The 21,910-nt window shown below is 37.8% G+C and overlaps 1 protein-coding gene across 8 annotated transcripts in view; it reads left to right on the top strand.

Annotated features, from left to right (window-relative positions):
• The window catches only part of IMMP1L (inner mitochondrial membrane peptidase subunit 1), a 108,355-nt gene that overhangs the window by 63,448 nt on the left and 22,997 nt on the right, over nt 1-21,910 (top strand). For 4 of the 8 annotated variants that reach the window (XM_036762974.1, XM_036762976.1, XM_036762977.1 and 1 more), the window contains 3 exons: nt 7,689-7,822; nt 18,033-18,121; nt 20,209-20,335. In XM_036762974.1, the coding sequence (XP_036618869.1) occupies nt 7,718-7,822; nt 18,033-18,121; nt 20,209-20,335 (321 nt within the window). In that variant the 5' untranslated portion in view covers nt 7,689-7,717. Of the gene's footprint in view, nt 1-7,688; nt 7,823-7,903; nt 7,965-15,782; nt 15,867-17,236; nt 17,374-18,032; nt 18,122-20,208; nt 20,336-21,910 lie in introns of those variants that run through there. The other 4 variants (XM_036762980.1, XM_036762981.1, XM_036762973.1 and 1 more) reach the window with 3 other exon arrangements.

The raw sequence follows: 21,910 nt of genomic DNA, 5'->3' as shown, positions 1-21,910 counted from the left end.
AGGCCACCAAAGTTCTAAAATTATGCCAATTTGTAAAAACTAAATGAATTAATCCATGATTGAACTGGATTAAGTTTAAGGGATAATCTAGAATTTGAGCAGGGGTATGATATATCCAGGCCTATACTTTAGGAAGATTACTTTGACAGCTGTATTCAGATGGACTGGAGTGGGAAGGCTTTTGAGACAGGGAGGCTATCTAGAAGGCTGTATTGCAGTAGTCCCAGTGGAAGATGATAAGGACCTACACCAGAGTAGAGTCAGTGTCAGAGGAGAGAAGGGGGGTGTAGAAAGATATTGTGAAGGTAGAATTGACAGGACTTGGCAATGGATTGGATATGTAGGGAGGGAGGGAGGGGTGGTTACCGTAGGAGAGTGAAGAGTTGAAGATGACGTCTAGGTTTTAAGCCTACATGACTGGGAGGATGGAGGTGTCCTCAACAGTAGTAGAGAAATTAGGAACAGGGGAGTGCTTGGGGGAAACACAGTAAGTTCTATTTTGGACATGTTTAGGAGGTCAGGATTGAGGTTAGGTCTAAGTCAGGGCTGTCCAAAATACAGCCCACCGTGCTATATTATGCAGCCTGCCTATGGATTTTATTTTCATGAGCAAAAAAATAAAATAATAATTTGCATGGAATGCATATTAGATTTTATAATTCCATCAGTAATACATAATCTCATTGATGTTAGTTTTCTTCGGTGTTTTTAAGCAGTATTATGGGTGGAACATATCACACAGAATTTTCAATCCATCTGTGGGATGCGTTCGGTCTATACAATGCAGACTAGTCAGTATGCACCTACCTTTATACTGTTGTGTTTTTCCTTTGCTGTTTTGTGTTTGCTTTCATGCTTCACGCCTTGGCCTGTCACATTGATGACGCACATTCCCCCACCTTCTATTAGTGTACTGTATTTTTTATTCTGTGTGCGGCCCTCGAATAATTATTTTAATGCAGCCCTAAGATAACCTAAGGTTGGATAGCCCTGGTCTAAGTAAATAGATCTGAGGGGCAGCTAGGTGGCTCAGTGAGTAGAGCACCTGCCCTGGAGTAAGGAGGATCTGAGTTTAAATCCAGCCTCAGACACTTGACACATGTACTAGCTGTGTAACCTTGGGCAAGTCACTTAACCCCAATTGCCCTGCCGAAAACAAACAAACAAACAAAAAAACCTAAGTAAATAGATCTGACAGTTCCTGAATACATAGTACCTGACTATGTTTATAGTCAAGTAAAACAAAATCTTGTCTGCATTTTCTGCATTTTAAGTTCATTGTCTCTCTGTCAAGAGGTTAGTAGATTATTGCATTCTCATTCCTTTGATTTTTCATGCTCTTAATCAGAGTTCTAAAGTCTGTCAAAGTTGTTTTTCTCTATAATGTTATCGTTATATAAATTATTCTGTTTTTACCCACTTCACTATGTATCCATCAATTCATAGAGGTCTTCCCAATGTCCCCTGAAATTTCATGATTTCTTATGGTATAGTATTCAATTACATTAAAAAAAAATAGTATCAACTCATTTTAATGGTTACAGCTTTGTCATATGGTTTGAGATCTGGTACTGTTAGACCTCCTTCCTTCTCATTGTTTTTCATTATTATTCTTGACCTTTTTTGCTTCTGTGAATTTCATTATTTTTTTTCCAGAAATTTGATTGATGTAGTAAATGTATATATAAGTATGTTAGTAAATTTATTTAGGTTGTGTTGTGATTTTTATCATATTGGCTCAACCTATCTATGAGCAGTTAATGTTTTTCCAGTTATTTGGGTTTGTCTTTACTTCTACAAATGATATTTTATAGTTTGATTCATGTAGTATCTGTATGAATCTTGATAGATATGCTCCCAAATATCTTAAAGCTTATTTAATTATTTTGAATTGAGTTTTTATTTCTAGTTCTTTTGCTAGGATTTGTTGCTTATGTAGAAAAATGTTGATGGTTTATTTTGATTAATTATATTGTACAACTTTGTTGAAGTTATCGTTTCAAGTTATTCTTAGTTGACTGTAGAGTTTTCTAAGTGCGTCATCATATCATTGACAACAGTTTTGAATTTTTCTTTGCCTATGATTATTCCTTCAATTTTTTTATTGTCTTATTGTTTAGCAAATATACCCATCACTAGATTATAAACTAATGGTGATAGTAGGCATCTTTCTTTTTGTTCAGTACTTTTTCAGTAGTGTCTGACTCTTTGTGACCCCATTTGGGGTTTTCTTAGCAAAGATGGAGCGGTTTGCAATTTCCTTTTCCAGTTCATTTTACGGATGAGGAAGCTGAGGCAAACTGAATTAAGTGACTTGTCCAGCATCCCACAGCTAATAAATGTCTAAGGCCAGATTTGAACTCAGAAAGATGAGTCTTCCTGATGCGAGGCCCAGCACCCTTCCACTATACCACCAAGCTGCCCATCCTTGCTTTACCCTTGATCTTATTTGAAAGGCCTTTGAACTATATTCTCCATTACCTGTGATGTTTGTTCTTGGATTCAATGGTTTTTGTTATATTAAGAACTCAGACAATAAACATATTAAATGCCTGCTATGTGCCAGGCATTGTATTAAATCCTGGGGATGTGAAGAAAAGCCAAAGACAGTCCCTGCTCCCAAGGAGCCTACAGTGTAATGGGGAAAACAACATGGAAACAAACAAAATATATGCAGGAGAAAATTGAAATAATCAACAGAAGGAAAGGCCTAAGAATTAAAGAGGATTGGCAAGGCTTCCCACTGAATTTGTGAATTAAGCTGGGATGTGAAGGAAGCCAGAACAGCCAGGAGGTGGAGATGAGGAAGGAAAGAATTCCATCCATGGGAAATAGCCAGTAAAAAACGACCTGGAGTTGGGAGATGTGTTTTTTGTGAGAAATAGTAGGAAGTCATTGTCACTGGATCAAAAGAGTACATTAAGGTGAATAAGGTATAAGAACTGGAAAGGTAGGTGTGGGAGGGTCAGGTTGTGAAGAACTTCAAGGCTGGAACATTTTACATTTGATCCTAGAGGTGATAAGGGGCCACTCTATTTTACTATGGGGTGGAGGGGTGACATGGTCGCTGCAATTTAGGAAGATGACTTTGACAGCTAAGTGGAAAATGGGCTAGAGTGGGGAGAGATTTGAGGTGGGGGTGCTATCTTGAAGGCTGCATTGCCGTTGTTCAGATGTCAAGTGAGGAGGGCCTGCACCAGAGTGGTGGCAGTGTCAAAGGAGAGAAAGATTGGTGAGGTGGAGGGGGGTGGAGTATCAGAGAGAGGTTGTGGAGGTACAATTGATAGGACTTTGCAACGGATTGGTTATAGGGATGTGGTGAGGAGACTGGAGAGTAAAGGATGACACCTAGGTTTTGAGCTTGCTTGATTGGAAAGGGGGCGGTGCTCTTGACAGTAAAGAGAAGTTAGGAAGAAAGGAGGGTTTAGAGTGAAAGATACTGAGTTCAGTTTTGGGCACGTTGGGTTTAAGATGTCAGTGAAACATCCGATTCATGATATCCAGTAGGCAGTCAGAGGCGTGAGACAGGGAGGTCAGCAGAGATGTTAGGAGCTGAATAAATACGTACATTGATTCATTCCCATGATATCTAGAGTTTTTAATAGAAATAAGTGTTGGATTTTATCAAAAGTCTTTTTGATACCTACTGATATATTCATATGTTTTATTATTTATATTATTAACATGGTTTATTATATTGATGGTCTTTTCAATGCTGAACCAACATGGCATTCCTGGTAGAAACCTGGCCTGGTGATAGTGGATAATATTTCCAATATATTGTTGTAGCCTACTTGATATTTTATTTAAATTTTTTTTCATCAATGTTCATTAGGCCTATTGGTCTGTAGTTTTCTTTCACTACTTTTTCTCCCCCTGTTTTAGGTATCAATATAATATTTGTGTCATAGAAAGAGATTGGGAGAATATTGCAGACAGTTTGTGTAGTATTGAAACTAATTGTTCTTACAGTATTTTATAGAAATCATTCATAAATCTATCTCGTCCTTGGGGTTCTTAACCTGCCCTGCTTTGGGAGCTCATTTATGGCTTGTTTAATTTCTTTTTCTGATAGTGAGTTATTTAAGTAGTTCATTGCTTTTCTTTTCCATCTGGGTATTTTATATTTTTGTAAGTATTCATGTATTTCCTCTAAGTTATCAGTTTTTTAACATAGTATTGGGTAAAAGAGTTTCTGATAATTTCTTAAATTTTCTCTTCAGTTGTAAGTTCTTTTTACTTTTGAGATGAACAGTTTGGTTTTCTCTTTTTAAAAAATTATGTTGGTTTTCTATTCTGTTAGTTGTTGGGGTTTTTTAAAGCCAGGTCCTAGGTTTTTTTTTTTTTTCAGTTCAATGGTCTTTTTGCTTTCAGTTTAATAAGTCTTGTCCTTAGTTTTCATAATTTCTACTCTCATTCAGCTGAGGAGTTTTGATTTGTTCCTGTTTTTTTTAATTGTATGCCTATTTTATTGATTTATTCTTTTCCATTTTTGTGTTGATGAAATGACTGAGATATTTTTTTTCTCCAGAACTGTTTTAACTGAATCCCATTAGTTTTGATATGTTGTCTCATTATTATTGTTTTTGGCTGAAATGTTCTATTTTTTCTATGATTTGGTTTTTGACCTGCCAGTTATTTAGAATTATGTTTTAATCTCCAATTACTTTCTAATTTTTATTAATGACCCATCATCAAATATACTTTTTATTGCTTTGTGAACCACAAATGATGTGATTATTATGTCTATTCCTACTTTTTTCATTATTTCTCTTGAAATTCTAGGTCTTTTGTTCTTCCAATCAATTTGGTTGTTATTTTGGCATGATCCTTTTTTGATGAGGACATATTGTTTCTTTGTGATCACTGCTTCCTTTTCTAGATGCTCAATAATCATCTCTTTAATACTAAATTCTGACTTTTTCCAAGAATCAAACTCAATCTCACTAGTTCATAATTTTCAGGCTCTATTTTCTTCCATTTTATTCGAAAAGGGAACATTTGCCTTTTTCCACAATCCGTCTTTCCATTTCCTTTTATGTATTATTAGCATTGGCTCAGCAATTACACCTTCTTCCTTCATTACTCAAGGATATAGTTCACGTGGACTGGGTAGCTTGAATTTCATGTGAGCCGCTGGGTACATTTTTATTATAGCTTTACTAAATTCCTTATCACCTCTGTAGCAGCCACTTAACGCAAAGACCATCCTCCTTGGCTAAGAAAACAGAAACAAAATCAGAACCCATCCTGTGCCTCTCCCCTTCAGTAGGGTCCTGCTCCTTCTTTGATTCACCTCTTTCTCCAGTAGAGGTAAAACAAAGAAATAAACCAACCCTAAACCAGTTTTTCATTGTGTTTCACTTTCTTCATTGGTCTTAGCTCATTCTGAGCTTCAGTGTTCCAGGTGTTCTTCTTGCTGTACTGTGGCAGATGCATATTCATCCTCTCTTACAACCCCCTGTCCTTAGCAGGGAGTTCTCTGTACATCTGTAGAAAGCTCTGTAGACAACTCCCACTTTTCTTCCTCACTGGAATTCTTTAGTCCACAGTTTTCCAGCTGGCATGCCATGGCAAACTCCCCACAGTACTCTTTGATTTTTGATAACTGTTAAGGATGGGCCCCAGTATAACTGGGCCATTGGGAGGAAGTCTGATTCTTCTACTCCACAAGCAGTTTTAAAATAGGACAGAATAAACAACCAGTTACACAGTTCAATATACTTTAAAGAATTCTAGGACCTTTCAAATGCCCTCAGATAACTTCCCTTATCAGCTTTAAGTGGTTTCTTTAATTTCCATTAAACCCTTTGAGTTAAGGCATTTTTTTCCTAGAAGATTCGTGATTAAATATGCATTTGCTACTCAGGTTGTTTAATGGCACAGCGGGTAAGAGTGATGAGCTTGGAGGCAGAAAGACTTGAGTTCAAATCCTGCCCCAGACTCTTTTGAGAATTGTGACCCTATGCAAGTCATTTAACTTGTCTGCCTCAGTTTTCTCATCTATAAAATGAGAATAATAATATTGTCTGCCTCACCATTGTTGTGGGGATCAAATGTGATACATAAGATATACATGGTTTTTTGCAAGCCTAAAAGATATGTATTTGCTAGCTATTTTTATGGAATTTATAGCTCTAGATCTAGAAAGGACCTCAGGGCCCAGCCAGTCTCCTCCCTCCCTCTTATTTATCATTCAGCAATCTGAGTACAGGATAGGTGATTTGGTATTGAGATGAAGATTGATAGAACTAGACCACTGGTGAGGATTGGCGGGGCCACTTTCCAGTATGGAATCCTGAGTCATAAATAGGCAACATTAGGCCTCACCCTTGGCTTAAAAGAAGTTGAAAAGACAGACTTAACAATCTTGTTGATAAGTGTTCCTTAGAAGAAATGTTAGATACGTAAAATGTACAATGGAGTATATTAGCTACAAAGAAGTATGAAACATAGAACCTGACCTCAAAGTTTAAAATTGATTTTGTGAAGAAGCTTATAGGTCATATGGGGGAGAAAACACATATAAAAAATACATCAATATAAGACAATATCTTATCAGTACCAATTTAAGTATTATAGACAGTAATAGAAAGATGGACTAATAATAACTCATATATGCAGATATATATATGAAAACATGCATACATATACGTATCTGTATTATATACACATACACACATGCGTAGAGAAAGAGAGAGAGCATGCGTGGACACTTTCTAATTTATAAAGTGCTTTCTTCACAGTAGTAAGACAATCTTGTGAAATTTTATAGATTGAGTTGGACCTTAAGACATCTTTTAGGAATGGCATGGGTGCTCTATTCATGGGGAAAAGTCATTAGCATCTCTTCTAGAAATTAGTCTGTCAGGAGGCACTTACTAAGCCTCTACCATGTGCCAGTATACTAAGTGGTGGTGATACAAGCAAAACAGTCCCTGCCCTCAAGAAACTTATATTTTAATAGGGTAGGCAATTTATACATTTAAGGTTTTGTACAAGGTACAATACAAAGTAAATAACCTTCTGGGAAAGGCACTAGAAACAAATCATTCACATTAGGGAATCACATGAGATATCATTGAGAAGGTAGATTAGGTCCATCCACATCATAGAGAGTTTGGAATGCCAGGCTGGAGTTGGGATTTGATCCCAAAGGTAATGATGAACCACCAGAGGTTTTAGAGCAGGAGAATTGGCTTAATGACAGTGGTATTTTAGGACAGTCTGGTGGTAGTGTGTTGGATGGATCAGATTAAAGAAGCACATCAGTAGGATATTGTTATAGTGTGAGCTGTAGCTTAGGCAAGGGCAACAGCAGTGGGAAGAAAAAGGAAGGGACAGAGATGAGAAACATTCCAAAGAATCAAGGAATATGATGCCTTAATTTGGTATAGTACTTTATACCTTTCCAAATGCTTTCATATCTATTATTTCATTTGATCCCCTTGAACAAACCACCTTATGAGTTGTTTGAGCAACTATGTATTATATATAGTTGTAGTATACTCTACCATGGTATACTACATATCACCTATATATAATATATGGAGCCTTATACTTTCCAGATACTTTCATGTCAGGTACTAAGGTATGCTTTTTTAAAAAGTGTTGCCATTTTAAAATGTAGTATGTTGACAATGATTTTCAAATCATTGATTATATAACTTTTAAAAATTTATTATCAGGCCGGTGGCATCCAAGTCTGCATAGAACTATGCTTCGAAGTATTTGGGGAAAAACCTTTCGACTTCTTGGCTATACTCTTCAGTATGGCTGTATAGCTCATTGTGCCTTTGAATACCTTGGTGGTGTTGTCATGGTAAGTTTTGAATATTCAATAACAGTCACACTGATAAACATTTAAGTTTTGGTAAAAAGATCTGTATTTATAGGTATTTACTAGTTGCCAAAACAAGCAGTTTGAAATGCAAAATATCCTCAGATTCTGCGGTCAGATGAAGGTATGACTGTGTAATTTTAATTGATTTTTAAAAAAATAAAATTTTCTACACTTAGTCCAATCTGTTATCCATTAAGCTTTGCATTTTATTTCCAATAGCCATAAGGACCTGATGCAAGAGGGCACAGTTATATTATCTAGAATTGTTATTATAAAGTTAGGGACATGTCTCCAATCCTGATAGCCTCAATAACAATATGGATTGATTGAACATAATTTTTCTAAAATTTTGTGACACCAAGAATTCTACAGATGAGTATGCTTTTTACTCCCATTTCTGCACCATACATTGCCATCATTACTGAGCAGCCTCTCCTTTCAGATTTATTAATACATCCATCTTTATCACTTAATTCATTTTGTGAAGCCAACTACCTACTTGTAGGTAGGAGTCTTTGTCCAAGTAGTTCAGTACCTGGCTCTGCATACTCCTCCCTATCCCAATTGCTCCCCTTATAACTGAAAGATTTAATGAATGAATCTTGGTATTGGTGTTTTCTCAAACATTCTGGTATACTAGTTCATCAAGTGTCCCAGCTCCCACAATGGGGACTTTTACTTTCAGCCACACATGAGGATGCTCTTGCCTTTGTTCTTACCAGCACTACAATTGCTCTGCTTCCATGACACTGAATTTTAAAATTCCTTTGATCACAACCTCCAGTCTGTCCACCTCTCCCTCTGCTTTGCTCCTAAACCCATTTCTCATCTTTACTATGACCTCCAGTCAGTCTACCCCTCTCTCTTCTCTTGGTACATTAACTTTGCTCTGACCTCACTTTCCTCTCTTCATCATCTTGACTCTGAAGGTGACCATTTCAACACTATACCAACTTCTACCCTTTAACCTCTGCCCTTTCTCCTTTTACCAGACATGCTTTGCTAAATTGCAGTCCTTGGGTATTACATTAAATATTCACCGCTCTTCCCACTCACATACTGAAGAAAGTCATAAAACCCTGCTGTCTAGGTTCACCACAGATTTCTATTATCTAATATGGACTGCCTGAAATGGAACTGTACTTCTTTCTGATTGACTACCACTCTCTTCACTGAAGTTGTTCCAGATCTCCTGTCTCTGAAAACCTACTGTCCTTCTCCTCCTCAGCAGTGGCTCTTGCTTCCTACTTTATTGAGAAAACAAGCCACCCATCCTGATGTTTTTTTGGGGGGGGGGGCAGAGCAACTGGGGTTAAGTGACTTGCCCAAGGTCACACAGCTAGTACACGTGTCGAGTGTCTGAGGCTGGATTTGAACTCAGATCCTCCTGACTCCAGGGCCGGTGCTCTACTCACTGTGCCACCTAGCTGCCCCTTGATCTTCTTTTTCTTCCCTATTCTGTACCTCAAATGACTTCTTCATCATCCCCTAGCTGCTCCTTCTGTGTTCCAGTTTTTGATGAAGAGTTGACCTTTCTCACAAAAGCCAGCTCTTCTTCCTGGTCTTGTGTCCCATTTCCTTCCATTGCCCTGGGCGTTTGTCCCTTCAATCATCATTTGCAGTTTGCAGTCTCTTTTATTTTAATGGTGCCTTTTCTCCTGCCTATATTCTGCCTAAGTCTCTTCAGTATCCTTTAAAAACATTCACTTAATCCTGCCATCCCCAGTCAGATTTCCTAAATGGTAACTTACATTTGTTACTTCCATTGCCTCACCGTTTACTCACTTTCCAACTCCTGGCAAGCTGGCTTCTACCCCTACTATCACTCAGCTGAACTGATCTCACCAAGGTTAGGAAGGCTGCTGTCCTAATTGTTCTGCATTCTTTTCTTAGCCCTCATTTTACTTGACCTCTCTGCAGCTTTTGAGATTGTTGCTCATCCTTTCTCCCAGATTCTTTCTCCTGAGTTATTCTCCTGGTTTGTCTGTGCTCATACTTCTTTGCAGAATCATCTTCCCCGTTTCTGCCTGCTAAAGTTTGGCAAACCCAAAGATTCTATTTTCATCTCTTTTCTTTTCTCCATTCTCCATGATCCTGTCAGCTTTCATGAATCTAAACATCTTCTATGAAGATGGCTCTCACATCTGTATATACAACTTTATTCTCTTTCTTGAAACTTCAGGTCCATATTACCAAATGTTTGTTGGAAATTTCTAATCATATGCATCTCAAACTCTCCATTTCCAAAATTGGATTCATTATATTAACCCTCCAAACCTATCCTTATTCTGACTTCCCCCTTTATGTTCTCCCTTCAGGTACCTGACATCACAATCTTGGAATCATTTTCACCTTTTCCCTCTTCTTCACCCTTCTCCCCCATATTCAGTCATTTGCAAAATCTTGTTATTTCTGCCATCACATCTGTCACATGTTTTCTCTAGCCATAATCTTAGTTCATATTTTCATAACTCATCAACACCATTGCAATAGCCTTCAAATTGGCATCCTTATTCCAGGCTCCCTCTTATGCAATTCATCTTCCACACATTTGCCAAATTGATATTTCTTAAAACATACATCTAACCATGTGTCTCTCTTATTAAAAATACTCAGAGTCTGCATGTTTCTTTTAGGATCAAACAGCCTTAGTCTGGCTTTTAAAGCCCTTCATAATCTGTCTCCCATCTACCTTTTCAATCTTATTTCATATTATTCTCCATTGCAATCAGACTAGCTTATACCAGCCATTACTTGTATATTATGTTCCATTTCCTGACTCCATCCCTTTAAGCAGGGTGTCTTCCATGGAACAAACTCTCTCCTCAGCTTTATCTTCTACATCTTTGAATCCCTTCTTTCAAAGCCCAGCTCAGGTGCCACCTCCTACACAAGACCTTTTATGAATCTCCTGGTCGTTAGTGTTCTCTACTTCTTAAAATTACTTTTTGTACTTGTGTATTCTTCATGTTTACTTATCCATGGATGGTCCAGGCAACAGACTGAGTCTGCTTTCTGAGGAACCGCTAAGCTAAGTTCAGAGAAGCTCATCCTCTGTCGAACAGCCTCTTTACAATGAAGGTTTTGGCTATGGTGACCCAGGATAGAAAGAAAACTATGAAATAAACCTGGAAGCTCCCTCTCTTGCAGTGATAGTGGCTATGCGTGTAGTGGAAAGCGGGGCAGACTGTTAAAAATCACAGAGTCTTTAACTTAGTCATTTGTGTTCCACTTTTTGTCCAGTGTCCAATAGGTGTTGTATCTGAATGGAAGGATGGTTTGCACAAGCAAATGAAGAATTGGTGAAGTCATTTTTATGGTGTGCTCCAAAGTAGCAAGAAACACAATTTCATGGGATATTTAGTCTTCTCGAATTTGTAGTGTTCGTAACAAGCATTTGCAAAAACACTGCCATGAAAGAAATTGTGGCTTATGTATTAACATTCATTTCAGAGGAGAAAAAGCTAAAGAAACTCTGAGAAGAATTCCAAGACCCTCCATATTATATCAACATATACTTTGATAGCTGGTGATTTTAATCTAGAAGTCCACCTGTTCTTTGCAATTAGATGCTTCATCATCAAATTCTCTAAATTTGTGGCTACATTGATCAGCATCTTTCTGAAGACCAAAGTCTTTTAGTATTGTTTTTCTTTATATTATTGTGGACAATGTATAAACCATTCTCCTAGTTCTGCTTATTTACATCTTCGTCAATAACTTTAAGTCTTGCCAGTGTCTCAGAATTCTTTATTTTTGCAATTTCTTATGGTGTAATAATTGAAGATTTTATTCAAGAAGAATTGGAAGGCTCTATACAATACCAATTAACATCATACAACAAAATGAAATGAAATGTTAACAAATGGGTAAAAACTAATTTTTGATGTAGGGATGATTCCCAAGTCAACTGTCTGTAGATACAACACTGACTTATTAGAAGAAAGATAAAAATTAATATAAAATTTAAAAGAGAACAAAAATAAAATTAAAAGATATGGTATGCATTCAAAACAAATACAACCTGACCTATTTAAACAACTTATTGATGACAAAAAATGGTATATGGATGGAATAAATGAGCATAGATAATAAAATATTTTCATAAAAGTTTACCTGTTGTAAATCAATTTTTGTGAAAAAGGAGACCAAGGTGGGGCGGAGCCAAGATGGCAGCTGGAAAGCAGGGACTTGCATGAGCTCCCACACAGGTCCCTCCAAACACCTATAAAAAATGGCTCTGAACAAATTCTAGAACTGCAGAACCCACAAAATAGCAGAGGGAAGCAGGGCTCCAGCCCAGGAGAGCCTGGATGGTCGCTAGGTAAGGTCTATCGCCCAGACCTGAAAGCAAGGACCAACCAGACCAGGAGCCGGGTGGAACAGGCCCTAGCACTCTGAATCAGTGAGCTGTGGCAGTTACCAGACTTCTCAATCCACAAACACCAAAGACAACACAGAAGGTTAGTGGGAAAAGCTTCTGGGACAGAGTGAAAGGAGTTCCTGGTCCAGCCACTGCCCCAGGGGCAGCAGAGGTGGTGCAGCTACAGAACTGCAGATGTAGTTGCTTCCAGCCCCAAGCCCACCTGGTGGGAGGAATTAAGTAGCTGATCTGAGCAGGAGTGCAGAACCGGCTTGGATCTGGGTGTGTTCCGGGTTGGTGGTTCTTGGGGGAGGAGTAGCGCTGGTGTGGCAGAGCTTGCTGTGTAGCTCTAAAAACAACAGCACATCCCCTCAAGCTTGGGACAGAGTACTCTATACTCTACAAGCAGTCATACCCCAACGAAAAACTCGAGGGTCAAGTAAGTTGGCTGGGAACATGGCCAGGCATCGAAAACGGACTCAGATTCAGACTCAGACTTTGGAATTTTTCTTTGGTGACAAAGAAGATGAAAACATACAGCCAAAAGACATTGACAAAGTCAAAGAGCCTACTTCAAAAGCCTCCAAGAAAAACATGAACTGGTCTCAGGCCATGGAAGAGCTCGAAAAGGATTGGGAAAAGCAAGTTAGAGAAGTAGAGGAAAAATTGGGAAGAGGAATGAGAATGATACAAGAAAACCATGAAAAAGAAGTCAATGACATGCTAAAGGAGACCCAAAAAATACTGAAGAAAACAACACCTTAAAAAATAGACTAACTCAAAAGCAAAAGAGTTCCAAAAAGCCAATGAGGAGAAGAATGCCTTGAAAGGCAGAATTAGCCAAATGAAAAAGGAGGTCCAAAAGACCACTGAAGAAAATACCACCTTAAAAATTAGATTGGAGCAAGTAGAAGCTAGTGACTTGATGAGAAATCAAGAAATTATGAAACAGAACCAAAGGAATGAAAAAGTGGAAGGCATTGTGAAATATCTCATTGGAAAAACCACTGACCTGGAAAATAGATCCAGGAGAGATAATTTAAAAATTATTGGACTACCTGAAAGCCATGATCAAAAAAAGAACCTAGATATCATCTTTCAAGAAATTATCAAGGAGAAATGCCCTGATATTCTAGAGTCAGAGGGTAAAATAGAAATTGAAAGAATCCACTGATCACCTCCTGACAAAGATCCCAAAAAGAAAACTCCTAGGAATATTGTTGCCAAATTCCAGAGCTCCCAGATCAAGGAAAAAATACTGCAAGCAGCCAGAAAGAAACAATTTGAGTATTGTGGAAACACAATCAGGATAACACAGGATGTAGCAGCTTCTACATTAAGGGATCAAAGGGCTTGAAATATGATATTCCGGAGGTGAGTGGAGCTAGGATTAAAACCAAGAATCACCTACCCAGCAAAATTGAGTATCATGCTCCAAGGCAAAATATGGATTTTCAATAAAATAGAGGACTTTTAAGCTTCCTCAGTGAAAAGACCAGAGCTGAATAGAAAGTTTGACTTTCAAACACGAGAATCAAGAGAAGCATGAAAAGGTAAACAAGAAAGAGAAATCATAAGGAAATTATTAAAGTTGAACTGTTTTGTTTACATTCCTACATGGAAAGATGATGTGTATGATTCATGAGACCTCGATATTAGGGTAGCTGAAGGAAATATACATATATAGAGAGACAGAGGACACAGGGTGAATTGAATATGAAGGGATGATATCTAAAAAAATACAATCAAATTAAGGGATGAGAGAGGGAGAAAGGGAGATAGAATGGGGTAAATTATCTCACATAAAAGTGGCAAGAAAAAGCAGTTCATTGGAAGGGAAGAGGGGGCAGGTGAGGGGGATTGAGTGAATCTTGCTCTCATCGGATTTGACTTGAGGAGGGAATAACATACACACTCAATTGGGTATCTTACCCCACAGGAAAGTAGGGGGAAGAGGATAAAAAAAGGGGGGACAATAGAAGGGAGGGCAGATGGGGGTGGAGGTAATCAAAAGCAAACACTTTTGAAAAGGGACAGGGTCAAGGGAGAAAATTGAATAAAGGGGGATAGGATAGGAAGGAGCAAAATATAGTTAGTCTTTCACAACATGAATATTGTGGAAGGGTTTTACATAATGATATACATGTGGCCTATGTGGAATTGCTTGCCTTCTTAGAGAGGGTGGGTGGGAAGGGAAAAGGGGAGAGAATTTGGAACTCAAAGTTTTAAAAACAGATGTTCAAAAAAAAGGTTTTGCATGCAACTATGAAATAAGATATACAGGCAATGGGGCATAGAAATCTACCTTTCCCTACAAGAAAGTAAGGGAAAAGGGGATGGCAGGGGGGAGTGGGGTGACAGAAGGGAGGGCTGACTGGGGAACAGGGCAACTGGAATATTTGTCATCTTGGAGTGGGGGGGAGGGTGGAAATGGGGAGTAAATTTGTAATTCAAACTCTTGTGAAAATCAGTGCTGAAAACTAAAAATATTAAATAAATAAATGATCCAAAAAAAAAAAAGAGACCAAAAAAGTGTTTTAGTCAGCAAACACTTGATTTAGTTGCCAAGAAAAAAGACATGTCAACCTATGTTTCAGAATATGATATCACTTGTAAAATCTTCTAGAGATCAGTGATGGAAAATTGGAAACGGTATTGCTTCTTAAAACAGAAAAAGGGTAGAGGGTAAAACCAATTCAGAGAAATTGTGACAGGAGAAAAAAACTAAACAAACTTTTGCCAAGGGCATTTAAGTATAAAAATAGGATGACAATAAACCCAAGAAAAATGAAAAAGATGCACAAATTCTTGGGACAATTTTTTTGCTATCAAGGACTGTGAAACAACTAGAGGAAATGAGAGACCCTTATTTGTCACAGTGGATAGAGTGCTAGGCCTGAATCAGGAAGACCTGATTTCAATGTGGCTTCATCTACTAGCTGTGTGACCCTTGGTGATTCATTTAATCTCTGTTCGCCTCAGTTTCCTCAACAGTAAAATGAAAATCATAACAACACCCCCCTCCCTGGGCTGTCGTGAAGATTAAATGAGATAACATCTGTAACACCGTTAGCACAGTGTATAGCACACAGTAGGCACTATATGAATGCTTATTCCTTTCCTCACTATACTTGGCGTTTTGTCATCACACTTCTGGATATACCTGTTGAATTATGAATGGTACCAGAGAAAGGAAAAGTTCTGAATTAGACCAAGTATATGTAGAGGAGTTTTGTGCCAGAGGTGACACCATCGTGAGGGTATTGAGGAATCAATTTGCAAGTTATCTGAAGGAAGAGAAATTATAAAACAAATGGAAAAAAAATCTTAGACCTTATTAGTCCTCCTTACCCCCAAAAAGTGATTAAAAGAACATCAACACTGATGACCCATATGTCTGCTTTCCTATCTATACAGAATTTTTGTGAGAATTACTGGCATGTGCCTTGGGAGCATCCTCAGTAAGGGCATTAGAAGCTTTTGCCAACCCTTCTTAATTCTAGTGCCATTATTTTATTTGCTATTTATCCTGTAAAGCTTGTTTGTATATATTTGTTTGTTGTCTTCTGTCATTAGATTGTGAGCTCCTGGAGGGCAAGGACTGGCTGCCTCTCTTTATGTCTCCAGTGGTTATTAGCACAGTGCTTGGCACATTAACAGGTACTTGATCAATGTTGATTAATTAGTTATTAGTGAGAAACAAATGGACTTTTTCAAGTGATGTGCTAAAGTAGACCATATATATATATATGGTCATACAAGTGATTAAAGATGTTGAAAATACAAAATCCCACTGTCACTGTCACTTATTGTTGATTATATCCAAGCATTTGATTTGGTGGAGCAAAATTCCACCTCGAAGGCTCTTCCCTAACAAAGTGTCTCCCATGCAGACATCAAAGTTATTCATGATTCTGTGAAAGATATAACATAACCTTTTTGACAGTCTCCTGATCATTAATATCTAGGGTGGCATAAAACAAAGAGCCGTATGCTCCCCAAAAGTGTTTGCCATCCTAATGGAAGAGATCCAGCACAGAATTCTCGGTGAAAAAGGGACACTTTGTAGATGATGAAGTCCTTCAGATGTTCTGTTTGTTGATGACACCATGCTTGTTGCATTGAGACCCAGAAAAAAAAAAACTGCAGGATATCTCTAGGAAGAGATCTGTCTTCAATCAATATTATCTCTAAAGCTTTTAGTACCAGGTCTGGGACACTGTTCAAGAATTTGATCTCCTCAACTACAAAGGAAAAACAAAGCAAATCATGTATGCCTTTTGTCTACATTGACTTGCAATTAGATTGATCCCTTAGGGGTCTTGTCCATTAATATCACATACCTAAGGTTCCTTCCTTCCAGCACCCACTCTATGATCCCCATCCTGTGGTCTTCAACACTGCAAACATATAATATTATAGTTGAACCTAGAATAAATAGGAGAGTAAGGCAGGCTCTGCTCGGGCAACTAGAAAGCTCTTCTAGTGACCCCGATCTTCTCCTGCAAACAAAAGCTGCTCTTTTTAATGCAACGTACTCCCACTGTCATTGCATAACTGGGAATCAGAGAATGCCCCGGTCTCCAAGAATTAAAAGTAAGCACACTGAAGGTAATGTACAGCTCCATGGCTGGGAGGAGCAGGCTGAAGCACATGATACACTAGGGCCCATGGAGAACAGGAGTAAACAATATTTTTAAATAAATATATGAACACCAAGGGCAATGGGATTATTCTAGGTGAGGATGAGGCCATCTCTCATATGCTGCTGGTATCCTCATGATATCAGGAGAAAACATCCTGGGTAACCCTCTGCAGTGAACCTGGGGCACACAGTAGGGTAGGCGTGGATGAGTTTCAGTTTTGATTAATTGAGAACATCCACCTTAGTGAGATCATAGATATAGTTGAATGTTTTGAGTATATGTGAGTTTTGTTCCAGTAGAATATAAGATTCCTGAAGGCAGTAATTTTTTTGTCTTTATATCCCCACATATCCAATCAATTTCCCCTTCTCTCTACTTATTCAGCCTCTGCCACAGTTCAGGACCCCATTTCCTCATCTGGTTTATTGCAAGGCCTCCTAATTGATGTTCTTGGCTCAAGTCTCTTCCCTCTTCAATCCATCCTCTACAAATCTGCTAGAGTGGACTTTCTCCAAGCACAGGTCTGGCCACGTCCTTCTCCTCCTCAGAAAACTCCAGTGGCCCCCTATCGTTTCTAGGTTAAGACGTAGACTTCTAGATGTAAAACCATTCATGATCTGCAGTACACCTGCCTTTCCAGGCATGTTATATATTACTTACTTTCGCCTGCCAGAGTCCAGCCAAGCTGGCCACCTTACTGCCTGTTACACATTGCTCTCCTTCCTTCTTCTGGTTCTCTTTGCCTCTTTGCACAGGCGTCTTCCAGTCATTCTTTACTTTTGCCTCTGAAAATCCATCATTTCTATCAAAACCCAGAGTCTGTGCCACTTCCTAAATGAAGCCTTTCCAAAGTCCTCTAGCTATTGGTTTCTGTTCTGCAAATTATTTTGTATTTATTTGCTTGTAGGCGTTGTTTACCCCAATAGAATGGAATCTTCGTGAGGTCAGGTACTATCATTTTTGTCTCTGCATCCCCAGTGGCCAGAACATAGTAAGCTTAATAAACGTTTGTTGAATTGAATTGTAAGTATGTACCTAATGTGTTACCTTAAGAATTATTTTATTTCAAAATAATGAATAGCAAGAGCTTTGGGAGGTAGGGCTTCTTTAACAGACTTTTTAAAAATTCATAATTTCTGTTAGAGAAATGTTTTCTAATTATAAAATTATCTTCTTGTAGTGTTCTGGACCATCAATGGAGCCTACGATCCAGAATTTTGACATTGTCTTTGCCGAAAATCTTAGCCGACATTTTTATGCTATCCAAAGGTAAATTTCATTCATGGAATTTTGAAGTAAGAAATTTCTGAAGATTATAATAAGAGGAGGATCAGGGAGCTCATTTAGGTCTTCCTTCATCCAAAGCATGAACCTCTTTTATATCATCCCCAGTAAGTGATTATATGGCCTCTGCTTCAAGAATTCTAGTAACAAGGAACTCACTAACCACTGAGGCAACCCTTTCTATTGTTGTACAGGTCTAATTGTTCTTTAGAGGTAAATTTCTTGTTTGTGGGTTAACATTTAAAATATTTTCCTTGAAAAGATACAAATTCTTTATGCTGTTGTCCACAATAATTGGAGATTCCCCAGGTAATTCTCATGGCCTTTTTTTACTTTTATGTTAGTGATTTACTTGACCTTTTTTTTTTTTTTAGCATAGGGATTTCAGTTCCTCATAGAGACAATATGAGTATATAGTGTAGGCAGAGAATTCTGTTGTGTGATGATGGAGTCAGTATTATATGTGTATATACATACATATACACACATACATATGTGTATATTATATGTCAATATTTTATATGTTGTATCTATAAATATATGCATCACTGTTCTTTGTGTGTGTCCCATTCTTTTCTCACCTTCATTTTCCACCTCACATAACTACCTCTCCCATGAAGCCACCTCATATTCCTCTGGCTTGCACAGATCTCTCACTCATAATCTGGTGGAAATGAGAACTCATTTATATATTGCTTTAAGGTTTGCAAAGTGCTTGCCATACTTACTTGGTCCTCATGAATTTATGAAATAAAGATTTCCATTATTATCAATCTCATTTTACAAAAGCCGAAAATCAAGACTGAGGAATTTGGTGGTGTTCTCTTGATCACCCACAGTTGAAAACTGAGGTATAATCCAGGCCCCAAGCTTCTGACTTCAATACCCTCCTTCATCCATTACCTCATACTGCCTTTCAGTAATGATGGTATTATTATTTTTAATGACATACTGCTACTACTTGTGCCACAATTTGGGTATTTAGTATTCTCTCTTTTATTGGGCTTGAATATTTTTTTCTCATATCACTCTCCCCAACAAGTTCGTACACTTTTGGGGGCAGGGAGTATGCTAGAGAATCTTTTAGCTGTAGGCTACATAGAAGACTCTAAGTAAAATTTTTTGAATTGACTTTAGATACAGTGTTACTTATTTCTTCAGCGATTAGAACTAAATATTGGATTATCTTGCAAACAAACCTGATTATTCAGCCAAACTAAGGCCACGGTCTGACTTCCTTGAAGGCAAGGTTCATCCTTCTAATTATTCTGTCTATTCAAAGTAGTAACACTGTTTACTAGATAGTGATGTGATTAATTTTACAGAGTTGATTTTGAGAGCTATAGTGGGTTCTTTTTCCATGGTTTAGTTCTGAAGATTTAGTTCTGGTGGTATCTCCCAGAAGTGGGGGAAATAATAGATCATGGAGCTCACAGATGTAGGAGGTTCCAGTTATGCCTTTGCTACCACATTACTTTTAAATGTGAGACCACATCAGTGTATTTGGCGTAGCTGAAAAAACATTGGATTAGAAGTAAGAGGACCTGAGTTCTAGTCCAAAATCTGCCATGTATTGGACATTTGTCTTGAGAAAGTCATTCTTCCTCTGAGTCTCAGTTTTCTGATTGGTAAAATAGAAAAATAATATTTGCCTACCTCCTAGGGTGGGGTTTATGAAGATCAAATGAGAACTGGGTAGTGTAGTGGATAGAGCACTGGACCTGGAGTCAGGAAGGCCTAACTTCGAATTTGGTCTCAAATACTTACTAGCTGTATGACCCTGGGCAAGTCACTTACTCACATTCTGCTTCAGTTTCCTTGGTTCTAAAATATGGATAATAACAGCTTCTACCTCCCATTTGTGAGGATCAAATGAAATAATATTTACAAAGAGCTTTGCAAACTTTCAAGCATTCTATAAATGCTAGTGATTATTATAATAAACTGTAAAGCACTAAGTAAATGTATCTCACATATTGGGGCATAATGTACAGGGTGTGCTAGACATATATGTGTCTCATTAAATAACATCGGGTAAGCATCTTGAAATTTTTCTTAATTTTTCCTTTCAGAGGTGACATTATAATTGCCAAAAGTCCAAGTGATCCTAAGTCAAATATCTGTAAAAGAGTAATTGGTTTGGAAGGAGATAAAGTTTTCACACACAGCCCGTCAGATTACCTTAAAAGCCATAGTTATGTAAGTAATGGCATTACCTGTGCTCTGCTTTGTGTTATGGTTGATTAATAGAAAGTAAACATACCTCAAAAAGAAAGTGGAACTTTAATGTTCATGTTGTCTGCTCCTGATCTTACTGGGAAGGCTTCTAGTTTATCTCCATTACAGATAATGCATGCTGATGGTTTTAGACAGATGCTTATCATTTTAAGGAAAGCTCCCTCAATTCCTACGTTCTTTTGTGTGTGTGTGTATGTTTTAAATAGGAATGGGTGTTGTATTTTGTTAAAAGCTTTTTCTGCATCTTTTGAGATAGTTATGTAATTTGTTGGTTTTGTTATTGCTATGTTCAATTATGCCAATAGTTTTTCTAATATTGAACCAGCCCTGCATTTTTGGTATACATCTCACCAAGTCATAGTGTGTGATCTTTGTGATATATTGCTATAACCTCCTTCATAGTATTTTATTTAAAATTTTTACATCAGTATTCTTTAGGGAAATTCGTTTCTGTCTGTCGTCTATCATTTTCTTTCTCTGTTTTGGCCCTTCCTGGTTTAGCTATCAGCACCCTATTTGTACCATAAAGGGAATTTGACAGGACTCCTTTTTTGCCTGTTTTTCCAAATAGTTTATGTAGCATTGGAATTAATTGTTCTTTAAATGTTTGGTCAAATTCACTTGTGAATCCATAATCTGCATTTCTTAAGAAGTTTTAAGCTTGACTGTGATGTGACTAGTATGTTTTGTGTCATTTAAGCTTCAATCAGTGCATTGATTTATAATCACTCATTTTCTATCTCCTACTTATTTCTAATATTGGAAGCTAAGGGTAATGGCAGATATTACAATGCAAATGAAGGAAGGAGAAAATGTCTTGTACATAATGTAGTAAGTGCTCAAGAAATGTTGAATCAATGATGTGATCGCTCATTATCTCCTTCCTCCAGCTGTCCATCATGCCAGCTGTGGTACATTAGAGGGAAGATAGAGGGTAGTGTCATTCACACATACTCACTCTAGCATGTAAGGCAGCTTACTATAGCTCCTTTATATACTAAATATTTTTACTTTTGAATTTCTTCAATTAGCCAGTCAACATGCAATTATTAAGCCCTTATGTACCAGGCATTTTGCCAAGTGCTGATGATACAGTGAAAACACAAAAACAGCCCCTACTCTCAGGTAGCTTATCTACATTTTAAAGAAGACCATGCGTCTGTAAGTACATACCAAGTAGACAGAAGGCAGTCTTAGATGGGAAGGCACTAGCCACTCGAGAGGCCTCCTGCAGAAGGTTTTTGAGCTGATTCTGATAGGAAGCCAGGGATTCAAAGAACTGGAGGTTGTAAGGGAGAGTATTCCAGGCCTGGTGACAGCCTATACCATGGCTTGGGTCCAGGAGCTAGAACCTATTATTTTGGGAACAGACAGTAGGCCGGTAAGGGAAATAACGGATTAAAGAATTAATGTCTTTCCAAACTAACTTTGTTCTTGTGAGCATCTTCCAAGGTCAATATTTGTATGGCTAGATTAGTTTACCTTCATAATTATATTTAATTTTGACCCATATGAATGCCTCTTTGCCACTCCACT

This window comes from Trichosurus vulpecula, chromosome 6 (assembly GCF_011100635.1).
Source record: "Trichosurus vulpecula isolate mTriVul1 chromosome 6, mTriVul1.pri, whole genome shotgun sequence".
Taxonomy (NCBI): domain Eukaryota; kingdom Metazoa; phylum Chordata; class Mammalia; order Diprotodontia; family Phalangeridae; genus Trichosurus; species Trichosurus vulpecula.
Note: the sequence above shows the minus strand (reverse complement) of the source record. Positions and strands in the feature narration are given on the sequence as shown.